The 12,038-nt window shown below is 55.0% G+C and overlaps 1 protein-coding gene across 1 annotated transcript; it reads right to left on the minus strand.

The window, feature by feature from the left end:
* Nucleotides 1-477: 477 nt before the first annotated feature.
* On the minus strand, nucleotides 478-7,375 carry LOC117864061 (ABC transporter B family member 19). Its single transcript, XM_034748040.2, has 10 exons — nucleotides 6,783-7,375; nucleotides 6,630-6,684; nucleotides 6,358-6,533; nucleotides 6,051-6,251; nucleotides 5,359-5,618; nucleotides 4,959-5,275; nucleotides 4,657-4,880; nucleotides 3,606-4,425; nucleotides 3,263-3,504; nucleotides 478-1,939 (listed from the first exon to the last, which is right to left on the minus strand). The coding sequence occupies exons 1-10, from the start codon at nucleotides 7,053-7,055 to the stop codon at nucleotides 731-733; spliced, it is 3,777 nt and encodes a 1,258-aa protein (XP_034603931.1). The 5' UTR covers nucleotides 7,056-7,375; the 3' UTR covers nucleotides 478-730.
* Nucleotides 7,376-12,038: the final 4,663 nt, after the last annotated feature.

The following is a 12,038-nucleotide window of genomic DNA, read 5'->3' on the forward strand; positions in this document are numbered from 1 at the left end:
GACAGATAGGGTGAGCAAGAAGAAGGAGAGAGCTCTGTGCGATGATGGTGATGCAATGCAACATCTGACATCTCAGATCCATCGATCGGAACTTTTGAATGTTTCCAGATACTTCTATTTACGAACCCGGGCCTGAAGAACCCTAGCAAGCTGTATTACAAAAGTGGGCCGGACCATTACATTGGCTGTATTTATCTGGTCTCCTAGATCTTCTTTCATGGGTCGGTCGGTCCAAGTCCAAGTGAATGTGGGCCAGCCTGCCAGAAAATATGGCCCGATCCAAAGCCTTGCCCGTTAGCGGCGTACGGCGCCAATCCTATATGGCTTCCGCTGTTGGAGATTCATGCAATCAACCTCGTTTCCTTTCATCGTTTCTACTCTTTAGCTGCGCGCGTGTTGGATCCCTAGATGATTCAGATCTGAAGCTAATTTCTGCAGCTCCTAGGACACGAATGTTGGGTTCAGAATTCAGATCGATTTGAAGCATACGCATCCAAATGGGTCGAATATTTCATCTGAGAATTAGGATGATCTAAAATCGCCGGAGCCGCCAGCAGTGCCAGCACAACTCCCGCATCACTCGTCGGCACAATCCTTCCTGATCATCGTTTACATCGAAACACGTCTAACGTCTTCCGGCCACGGTTGGGCCAGTGCCACGCCCACGCTACACCGCCTTCCAGTATCTACACCGGCCGCGCGCCGGGAGCTCGAACGCCAGTAAGAGAAATCAGCCGTGGTGTAGCTGCAGCTGCAGCAGCCTCGAGTAGGCGCCGTCGGGCCTGGACACGAGGTCCCCGTGGCTGCCCTGCTCCACCACGCGCCCGTCCTGCACGACGGCGATGGAGTCCACGCCCCGGATCGTGGACAGCCGGTGCGCCACCAGCACCGCCGTGCGTCCCTTCATGATGCGCTCCAGCGCCTCCTGCAGCACGCACTCGGACTCGGCGTCCAGCGCGCTGGTCGCCTCGTCCAGCAGCAGCACGGCGGGGTCCTTGAGCACCGCGCGCGCGATGGCGATGCGCTGCTTCTGCCCGCCGGAGAGCTGCACGCCGCGCTCGCCCACGGGGGTCCGGTACCCGTCGGGGAGCGCGCTGACGAAGCCGTGCACGTTGGCCGCCTTGGCGGCCTCCACCACCTCCTCCTCCGTCGCGCCGTCCTTCCCGTAGGCGATGTTCTCCAGGATGCTGGTGGCGAACAGCACGGGCTCCTGCTGCACCAGCCCGATCTTGAGGCGAAGGGACTTGAGGTTGAGCCGCCGGATGTCCCTGCCGTCGATCATCACCTTGCCGGCGAGCGGATCGTAGAAGCGCTCGATGAGGGCAATGACGGTGCTCTTCCCGGACCCGCTGGCGCCGACCAGCGCCTGGCTCTGCCCGGCCCGGATCCTCAGGCTGAAGTCCTTGAACACCATCACGTCGGGGCGCGTCGGGTACGCGAAGTCGACGTGGCGGAAGTCGATCTCGCCGCGGACCGACTCCACCTGCTCCGTGTCCGGCTCGTCGGGGTCGATGCGCGTCCGGCTGTTGAGGATGGCGAACACGGAGCGGATGGACTCCCCGCCGCGGACGATCTCCGGCGCGAGGCTGACGGTCTCGGCGACGGAGTTGGCCGTGATCACCAGGACCACGAACACCTTGATGACCTTGGAGAAGGTGGACACGTGGGTGCGGACGAGGTGCGCACCGAACCAGAGGATGAGCGCCTCCGAGGCGTACAGCGAGAGCTGGGAGAGGCCGAAGAGCGCGCCGGAGATCTGGCTGCGGCGCAGGCTGTACATCTGCGGCACGCGCAGCTCGCCGCAGAAGAGGGACAGGATCTTGTCCTGCGCGTTGAACGCCGCCACCGTGCGGATGTTGCTCACGCCCTCCCCGGCGATCATGCTCGTCTTGGCGTGCGCCTTGGCGGTGTCGCCCGCGAAGCCCTTCATCGACAGTTGCTGCGATAAAAACACGCACGCACGAACCGTCAGTTGGTCAGTCAGTCACCGTCATCATCCACAGAGAGACACAAGCTCCAACGTTCGTCACGCAATCATTTCGAAGTAACACAGTAGCATACACATGCGGATTGCAGCAAGCCTGAAAAGGCAGCAGTAGTGTGCGAGTGATGCCAGCAACGCCATTATTTAGCATGAGTTTGTCAGAAACTGCTGCCTGCCCATGGACCATGGACCATGGCCGTCACTGACAGCTAGGGGTCCATGGCTTGGCTCCCATGCACGCCCAGCACCAGCAGCAACGAGCACGCGTCACGCGACCTTTACGAATCACCGCAGCAAAAGCAAATTATTGCGAGGCAAGGAGCAGCGAGCAGAGCGTGGCCGATGGCCCTGTGCGCGCTAAAACAAGAGGCTGGGGCGCGGCAGCTCTCAGCGCTGCGCGACAGTGTCCCCGCGGACACGACGCGATCGCGGCAACAGGACACGACCGGGCGCAGAGCCTGCGCGAGAGCGAGACGGCCATGTGCGCGGCTACGACTCGTAAAGCCGCTGCCCCCTCCCGGCCCGTGGAGCAGCAGCGGCCAGGCACAGGCCCCAGATTCCCGTGCACGAGGCGGCCGTGCAGCAGACACGGCCGCGGCAGGCTCGCAGGCCCAAGGACGGGGACGGGGAGGACCACGGCCACCACGGGCGAGAAACCAACCCTATCCATGGGCGCCGTGCACAGCACCGCCACCCTCCCATCACCCCGAAAACAACAACACACATTTGGGCAGGCAAGCGGAAGCTGCCGCCGGCCGCCACCGCGATAAATGGCGCGGCGCCTAAACGCTGTCTGGGGCGTCCTTTGCGAGTAAACTACACCGAGTTCTATGAATAAGGACGTGCCCTTGCAGACGGGATTAAAAAGAGTGGAAGACTAGGAGCAAAGCTTGCCAGGGGGCGCACATGCCTCGCACAGTAATCCATAGCAGTTGCAGGCAGAGGCAGCGGCATGGGCCGCGGATCCTGGCATGACGTGCCCATGAATTTAATTGCCCCCTCCTGTCCCCAACTGATTCAGACGCCCAGGTGCAAGTGCGCAACGGCTGCCTGAGCCCGGAACGGCGGAACGGGGGGCGACAGCCGCGCAGGTGAGGGCGTCGTGCAAACCACTTGGGGTTTGGGATAAAATAGCTAGGTCAATTCCTGCTGATCCAGCTTGGGTTACTGACCGGATTCTAAAGTCTAAACCCAACTTGTTGCTGAGATTCCAAGGCGACTGAACGGCAATGCGAGTTCAAGAAATTGACAGTGGATGCGAGTGCTGCATTGTTTTACCTGGGCGAAGTTGGCAAGCACGAGGAGTGGGAAGGTGATGAGGATGAGGAGGGCGACCCGCCACTCAATGATGAAGCCGACCACGAAGGACACGAGGAGGGAGGTCATGTTCTGCAGGATGACCGATATGCGCTCAGCGATGGCAGACTTCACGTCCGCAGCGTCGGTGGCGAGGCGAGCCGCAACTAGGCTGGAATTGTTCTCCTCCTGATCGAACCATCCCACATCGTTCCTCAAGATCACTGCAAATGAAAGCATCATAATGTCAAGCAATGCACATTGCACAGAGAAGGTGGGAGGGGAAGGGGAAACATGTGAAGCGCGGCAGCCAATGGATTCATACCGGCGAGCATCATCCTCCGCACCCTGGTGGTCAGGTTCTCGCCCATGATGCTGAAGAAGTAGTGCTGGACGAGGTACGCGACAACGGCATACAGCCCAGTGCCGATGTAAATGAACACGTACTCCCTGGTCTTGCTTTCCATTTTGTTGGGGTTCCGGTAATAGAACACTTCGATCATGTTGCTCATCACAATGGCGAATGTCGGTCCAATAAACCCAGACAGGATGGACCCAATGGCGCCCAGTATGGTGTAGGGCCACTCCGGTGCGTTCAGCTTAAGGAGTTTGAAGAAGTAACCCCTTGGTGCTGGGTACTTCCGGTCATTGTCGGCGTTGGAAACCATCTCAATGCGGCCGTCAGCGCCCGTGCTGTATGAGTAGCTCAGGTTCCTCAAGCTTCCTGACCTGAGGCTCAGTGACCGCGTGGACAGGGAGTTGCTCAAGCGGGATGACCGGGACTTGCGGGTTGATGGGCACGCACGGTTTCTAGCTGTCTCTTGAAATCTTATGAGAGCGGCATAAGCTCCTGAGCTACCCTTGGCAAGGAGTTCATCATGAGTACCAGTCTCAACAACTTGCCCTTGCTGGATCACGGCGATCATGTCAACACATCTTATGGTCGATAATCTGTGTGCAACCACAACGGTGGTCCTTCCAACCATTAAGCGATCAAGGGCTTCTTGAACAATACTCTCTGAACCAGCATCAAGTGCACTTGTGGCCTCATCTAGAAGCAGGATCTTTGGATTCTTCAGCATTGCACGGGCAATGGCAATACGTTGCTTCTGACCACCAGAGAGCTGCAGCCCCCTCTCACCCACCTGTTTTAAAATAAAAAAAAATAAAGAGAGGGATTGGTTGGATAACCTACCATGAATAAAATGTCCACAAATAAGATGAAAGCAACAGAAGTAACTGAAAAACAGTTGCAAGTGTAAGAGAAAACCGCTAAGTAGTTTCCATAACTAGATAAATGAAGTATTTCGAAATCAAAACATTGTATTTCAAGATAGTAAACATATCATTGGAATAAAAGTAGAAGTAGAACCTACATGAGTGTTGTAGCCGTTAGGAAGAAGAGCAATGAAGCTATGGGCATTGGCTGAAGTAGCAGCAGCCTCAACCTCAGCCATCGTGGCATCAGGCTTGCCATAAAGAATATTCTCAAGGATTGTAGTTGCAAAAAGGGCCGGCTCTTGATTCACCAAACCAATCTGATCCCTGAGCCACTTCAATTGCAGCGTCTTGATGTCCACATTGTCCAGCAAAACTTGCCCTGCAAAAACAATCATGATCACTTATTGCAAATTAAATAGACTGACAACAACATCAGGTGTACGTTTCATCTACTCACCCTGATTAGGATCATAAAACCGCTCAATGAGAGCAACAACAGTGCTCTTTCCAGACCCACTGCCTCCAACAACTGCAGCAGTTTTTCCAGCGGGGAAGAAGAGAGAAAAGTCACGGAAAATCATGACATCCGGGCGTGAAGGATAGCTGAATGCCACTTCCTTGAATTCTATGTTGCCATGAACTTCATCGAGGCACCTTCCATCCGCAGTGTCCTGAACTATCGTTGGCCTCTGCCTTATCACCTCCAGCAGCTTGTAGCCCGCAATTTTCCCTTTGCTGAATGCTCCAAGATTTGAAAATGATTGCCCCAGGCTCCTGCAGTCAGCAAACGATCACATTGGTTAGAATGGTTCAAGCTGCAAAACTGATAGAAAATCAAAGGGTGATTTAGTACTGACAGTCCGCCGACGATTGCTGAGAAAATTGCAGTGAAGGCCTTCCCACCATCTGTCTGGCCATTCCGGATGAACACGCCAGCATACCAGAACACCAATGCCCATGACATACAAGCAATTCCATAGGTGCAGCCAATGCCAAGCCCCTTCGCCATCCCGGCCTTGTACCCAAGCTTCAGTGTGTTCTGAATCGCCTCCGAGTACGAATTCAGAGCCTTGGTCTCCCCCACATAAGAGTAGACCGTCCTCACCTGGGCGATAGCCTACGCAGCATAAAGGTGAAACCATGGCGTCAAAATTACTCACAAGTCACAAATTTGCATAAAAGTGTAGTAAGATGTAGCCTTTCCTGCATTTGAGCTTGTCACCCAAAGAACAGGTAGCAAAGGACAGCATGGGTGAGAAGAGCTACTTCACGAAAAGGTGCAAAACGACATGGAACGCGAGATTATCCATCGAAAAGGGATGATTGGATCTAACAAGAAAGGTTGAAAGGATCCAAAACGACATCATGTTGATGCCATGTGCCCAGCTACCTCAGCTGCATTGGACTCTTTGACCGGGACGAACTAGAGCCCACACCCCACACTCCACAGTTCTCTTCCCCACCCAGCCATCCAGATTTGCTGGCATGGAAAGGAGTTTCCAGAAATAGTACGTGCCTGTATCAGTGGTGGGGGGAAGGGAGATGCTACCTGCTCGGCTATGATTCCGGCATTGGCGTACGAGTCCCGGCTCTTGGAGGTGAGGCCGGTGAGCGTGTATGCGTACAGCCCGCCGGCGAAGGCGATGCCCGGGATGACGGCGATGCTGAGTAGCGCCAACCGCCAGGCCGAGACGAACCCGACGACCAGCCCGGCCAGGAACGTCGCGAGGTAGTGGATGAAGTTGCCGACCTGCAGCCATTGCATTCCTTTCCGTCAGATCTTTGGGCACGCCGGCACGCAGAAGACATGAGCCGCCTGTGGCGGGGCAGGAGGACAAGTGCGCTGGGTTGGTCACCTTCTCGCCAATGGCGTCCTGGACGAGGAGCGTGTCCGTGGAGACGCTGAAGACGACGTCGCCGGTGCGCGCGTCGGTGTCGAAGAAGCCCACGTCCTGCCGCAGCACGGCCTCCAGGTAGCGCCGCCGCAGCGCGCCCACCTGGCGCTCCCCCGTGTACATCCAGCACGCGATTTCTGCACGGAAACAGAGCACGGCCTATAAGACCAGGATGCCACGACGCCGGCGAGAGCGGGCACGGAGGGACCGTGCGTGCAGGTCGAGCAACCCACCCAGGTACGACGAGGCGCAGACGACGAGGCCGAGGTAGACGAAATAGAGCGAGTACTGGAGCGCAAAGAGGAAGCAGAGAGTCAAGAAATCAAACAGCAAGCGAGGCTGGAAATGGAGAGCAGGGAACGAACGGTGAACGAATGGATACGTGCCTTGGACACCTCGTCCGTCATGCGTCGGAGGTTGTGCTGGTTCTTGCCGAAGCCGTTGACGAGCTCGCCGAAGAGGAGGAAGAAGACCGGCATGGCGGCGCCGTGCACGACGGCGCCCGCGCTCCCGGCCGCCATGAGCAGCCAGTCCAGCGGGTCCGCGAAGCCGAACAGCTCGTGGAACGCCACGCTCTGCTCCGGCCGCTTCTTGACCGCCTCGCACCCGCCACCGCCGCTGCAGCTCCCCGCCTCCGCCTTCCCCGCATCCTCCGCCATTGCCACGACGCCCCCTTCTCCGCGGCCCGGGTCCTCCTCACGACAACAAGAGGTGGCGCGGCCCTCACCGCCTTGGCATCGGATCTAAAGAACCCACGGGAGGCCGGCGTATGCTCGGGGCTCAAAAGCCGCTCCCCTCCTCTTCTTCCTCCTCGAGCAGCACCCCCGCTGCTCGCCTTTGATCTTATACCGCGGTCGAGCACACCACTGCCGTCGCAGAGTGCGCGGATTATTTTGGCCGGGCACTTGGGGGCGTGCTTAAAAAAAAAGCTCGCTCCGTTCTTCGGGGCGAGTGAAGTAGGAGTGGCAGCATAGCATAGGAGTTTGAGGCTGAGCTCGAGGGGTCAGGTCACGCGCGGCGAGCGTAGCCCTCCGGGCTCCGGCGCCCCTCGGCATCAGCGGGTCTAAACTCCTGAAGTCTGAACTGAGCCACGGGGCGGTGTGGTCACTGTGCGGTGAGCGGAGCGGCACGGGAGAGAGCGCGGCTCGCTGACATTCCGGGGCCCATCTCTCAGTGAGCGTAGGGTATTCACGGAACCCTCCGACATGGTGGTGTACGCTGATGTATTGCAGTGTGTCGGGTATCGTCGCGGCATGGTCGGTGGGCCCACGTGCCAGTGGCACTAGTAGTATGTTGGCGTATACGGTATACGGATCCATGAATGCGTGTGCAGCGTCAGCGTTCACGGCGGAAGCGGACACAGCACGAGTGCGTTTGGTCGTACTCGTATATGTATAAGCAGAACGCCTACGGGGGAGCACACGTATAGCGTAGGAGACACACGGATGCAATCGATTTTACCTTTTCCCTCTTGAAGAGACACGGGTAAAGAAAAAGAAACGAAACAGCTGCAGCCTGGACCTCTGAGCACCGCACCCGGGAAAAGTTACACTTCCGTCAGGGCACCCGCAATGGAGCCGTTACGCTCTCTCCAAAGCTTCCACGCAGGTAGAGATAGCAATGGGTGTGGGTTTTTACTCCATTGGAGCATAGACGCGTGGGTTTATTAACAAGCAAAAAGTGAGACTCATCGGGTTCGCGGGCATGGGTTTGTGAATATAAAACCCGAACCCGCAAACCTATGGGTTTTTTTATCCAGCCATATACCACCAAATAAGCCTAGGTTCTTAGCGCACACCTTAATTTTGATGGCTAAAGCCCAACTCATATATGCATGTGCTACTTCTTATCGTGTAAGTTAAATTGTTAAATACTGAACTTTGGTAGTTTAAGATCTATACTATGCATTTATGTCACTAATACAAAGTGCTTTGTTAACATGTGGTGTTATAATTTGATAACTCTTATATCTTGTCTTACTGTATCTTTGTTGGTTTACCTCAATGTTGCATGCATATAAATTAAATTGTGAATATCTATATGTATATGACAATTTGTTTTGCTTGCTTTGGTACCCACCGGTGACCCGTGGGTACCGTTAACCCGATGGGCATGGGTTTGAGTATAAAATTAAACCCGTGACGGGTCATGAGTTTTTAACATGCAGGTTTTATATTCGCAGGCATGGGTTTGGGATGGCAAAACCTAGCAGCTTTATGCCCGTTGCCATCCCTACACATAGGAAAGAGAAGCGAGGGGAGAGAAGGTCCTACCGCTAGAGCTAGCAAGGGCTGCTAGCACGCGTCCCCGTGCTAACCGGGCCCACAAGGTGCTCAACTCCATCTTCTCTCTTTGCTTCTGTCGTCTCCCCAAGATGGAGGCGGGCATGGCGGAGTTGTGGCCGACGGCGAGGCAGAGCTCCACGGCTGCCGGCGAGGCTAAGCTCCGTAAGCAGGAGTTGGCTAAGGCGGGTGCGTGACAGCCAGCACGGGTGAAGCTGGGCCGACAACGAGGTCAAGCGCAACAGAGAGAGGCAAAGCAAAGTGGGGCCATCACGGATCGAAGGGCGGAGGGATGCGTCTGCCTGTCCGCCGGCTCGGGGCATGACCGTTAAGCCACCGGGCCATCGCAAGCGGAGGATGCTGGGGTGCGGGGGTGGAGAGGGCAAACCACGGCCGCCGGTGTCCGGCACGAAGAGGGAGCTCGACAAGCCGCCATGGGAGCGAGTTCCGGGAGCTGCCGACGCTCGAAGCATCTCGGGGACATCAGCGCGAGGGTGCAGGCGGGGAGGACGCCGGCGTTAGCGAGCGAACGCGGATAGCGGCGAGGAGCGGCGCGGCTGGCTGTGCAGGGATGGCGGAGCTCGCCCGGCGTCGGGCGAGGAGCGGCGTGGGCGGTGGCTCGAGCGGCGGAGGTCTGCTAGCGCCCGGCGGCGTTGGTAGGAAGGGCGAGGCGGGACCAGCTGCACGTCGCACGGGGTGGAGGGAGAACCTGGCACAGCCGCCGGTGCTGGAGGGAGGGCGCTTGCCAATGTGGTGATACTACCCAGCTGCGGTAATTTTTAATAAATTTTGTGCTGGTGGGTCCCACGAAATTTCATGAAGCGTGTCAAAAGATAGATTGTTGGATGGTTGATCTACTGTACTATCTACAGATGAGTTGGACATGCTTATAGAGAGCACGCCTTACTTTACCATTTACCATTGCGGGTGCTCTTACGGCCCGCAGAGCATGGGTACCACACCTCGGGGGGCAGAGCAGGTGGGACCCGCAAAGCGTGGGCAACAGGTTTGAGAGCGGGTGCCGGGTGCAATGGATTTTGTGGTGCTGTGTGTTTATTACCAGTTAGTTAAAGATAAATTATCAGCCATCCATATCATACTGTACCGAAGAGTATACACATATCATATTTTTAAAAAAACTAATAAATCTTATTTTAGGTATCTTTAATATAGTAAAAGTTTTAATTGACATTCCGATAGCGTTGGATTGAATTTCCGAAAATCAATAAGTGATAGGACAAGTTGGCAAAGAAGGCGGAATACTAGGATGGAATGCGAAGGTTGTAGGGACACGTATGATTGTAAGCTACGGACCATCCCAAATAATATAATTAAATCAAAGAATACTTTCAATAACACTTTTAACATTGTCATGATACTAATAGCTAAATAGCAATTCTGATAAGCTGACTCTAGGTTAAAGTTTCAAGCCTAGCAATATAATTGCACCATGTTACACCTCTCAGCAACCTAAAAAGAAAACCAAGTGTTTGAGTTAGTTTCATGTCTTGGGCCCTTCCAATCTATGTGATGGGTAGAGTAGGGTTCATCAAAAGAAGACACATATTATGATGAGCGAGGGACATATACCCCTAACTATTCCTTTGATGTTATGGATTAAGCGAAAACATGGTGCTAGCTCGTGGTGACACACATATCATTTAGAATGGTGTGGTGATAGTATTTTGTGCGCACACTTTCTTTCGAATTGTACCAAAAAATATATTGAGATTCAAGCGAAGAAGACATGGCTAAGTTGTACCTGTCATGGTAGGAGACGTGTTACATGTTTAGGGTTAGTGTTTGTATCCGTGGATGAAAATTGGTCTTGTGATGGGACGGCAACAATGCGGCAGCAGTGCTGTGTAGGGATAGGTTAGAAAGCGAGGATTTACGAGCAATGCGCGGTGCAATATAAAAGACAAGCAGTCCAGCAATTGACAGAAGCGGTATGCCGCGGGGCAAGCAACGTTTGAGGGAAGAGGATGCCCACTTGACATGAAAGACAACACGATGGATCGCGCTTTCGCATATCGTCTTCTTCGTCCTAATAATATGATTAAAAATATTTCAATCACAAATGGATAAAAAGTTCCAGTCAACTAGCAGCACGTACGGCTCCTAAGATTTGAGATGCGGTGGTGGATAAAATATAAGGGAGGCAAAACGAGTGCATCTGAACGGCATGTGAGGCAGCGGGAAAAATAACCCAAGAAAACACGCCGATTCGAAGTTCAAACCGTCATCACGCCGGTGGTTGTCAGATCCAATTGCGCAAGTCAAGTGTATTTTGTATCATTGCGGAACGCAGAGCTTGTATCATTGCGGAACGCAGTGGATGAGAACGAAGATTGTTTGGGACTAAATATCAAGGTGCATGCCAAGGTGGCCGGTGGTTGGGGATCAGACTTTTTTTTTTCTTTTCCCCCCTTTATATTATACACACACGGATCAGAATTGTTTCCGTATCTCGTTAATTATAGTTTTATTTCTTCTCGTCGGCGGTCAAAGAATCCTAGAGCACGAAGCGGAGCCGGTAGCTGCGGCGGAGAGGGAATCAAGGGCGTGCGCCGGCCGGATCGGTCAGATGGGCACACACCGACGAGGAATTTGTGGCGTCACGGGCCTCCTACGGCGCGGTGCCGGCGCGTCGCTGGGAGATCGAGGCCCGCCGTCGCCGGTGGCCCCGCCGGTCGATCAGTTCCATAACTCGGTACGCGCCAAATGGCCGTGATCGGACACTGAATGCACCAACGTTCGCGCGCCACTGTGCTACCTGGCCGCTGGAGTTAATACTACGTGTATTTACGTTGTCGTCGATCGCCTTCAACGGCGAAACGGAGTGCTCATTACGCCGGGGTCGACGAAGCAGCAACGGCCGGGATCGGGCTTTTCTGATACGGTTTCGAGCAGGAGTCAATGCTGGGATTGCGCTGCCATTACGAGCACCTCGCTGCTAAGCACGGACACGACGATCCAGTCTTTACTCTGGAATCTCTGAGCACTTCGAGCAGCAACGACACCAACAAGACGCCAGCCGCGGCGTGAGGTGTCCCGTCGACATGAATAAGGAAAGTATAAACTTCTTGAATGCATTGAAGAATCAGTAGGACGATGAGTTTTGAGAGACCAGCAGTGCGTGTGAATGCCGAAGAAGGCGGCACATGTTTGCAGGGAAGACGGTGACGACGGAACAGTTCGAAATCTTTGGATTCGTTCGGCTCGCCACCGAGGGATAGATTGCTCGCCGTTGGACAATTCGACTAGCCCGACGCGCGCCTGCTGGCCGTCGTCTCCAGGGCTAACCCCGTGGAGGCCAGGGACCATCCTGGACCTGCCGCGCCGAAACGCGCCGCTGCT

This window comes from Setaria viridis, chromosome 7 (genome assembly GCF_005286985.2).
Source record: "Setaria viridis chromosome 7, Setaria_viridis_v4.0, whole genome shotgun sequence".
Classification (NCBI taxonomy): Eukaryota; Viridiplantae; Streptophyta; class Magnoliopsida; order Poales; family Poaceae; genus Setaria; species Setaria viridis.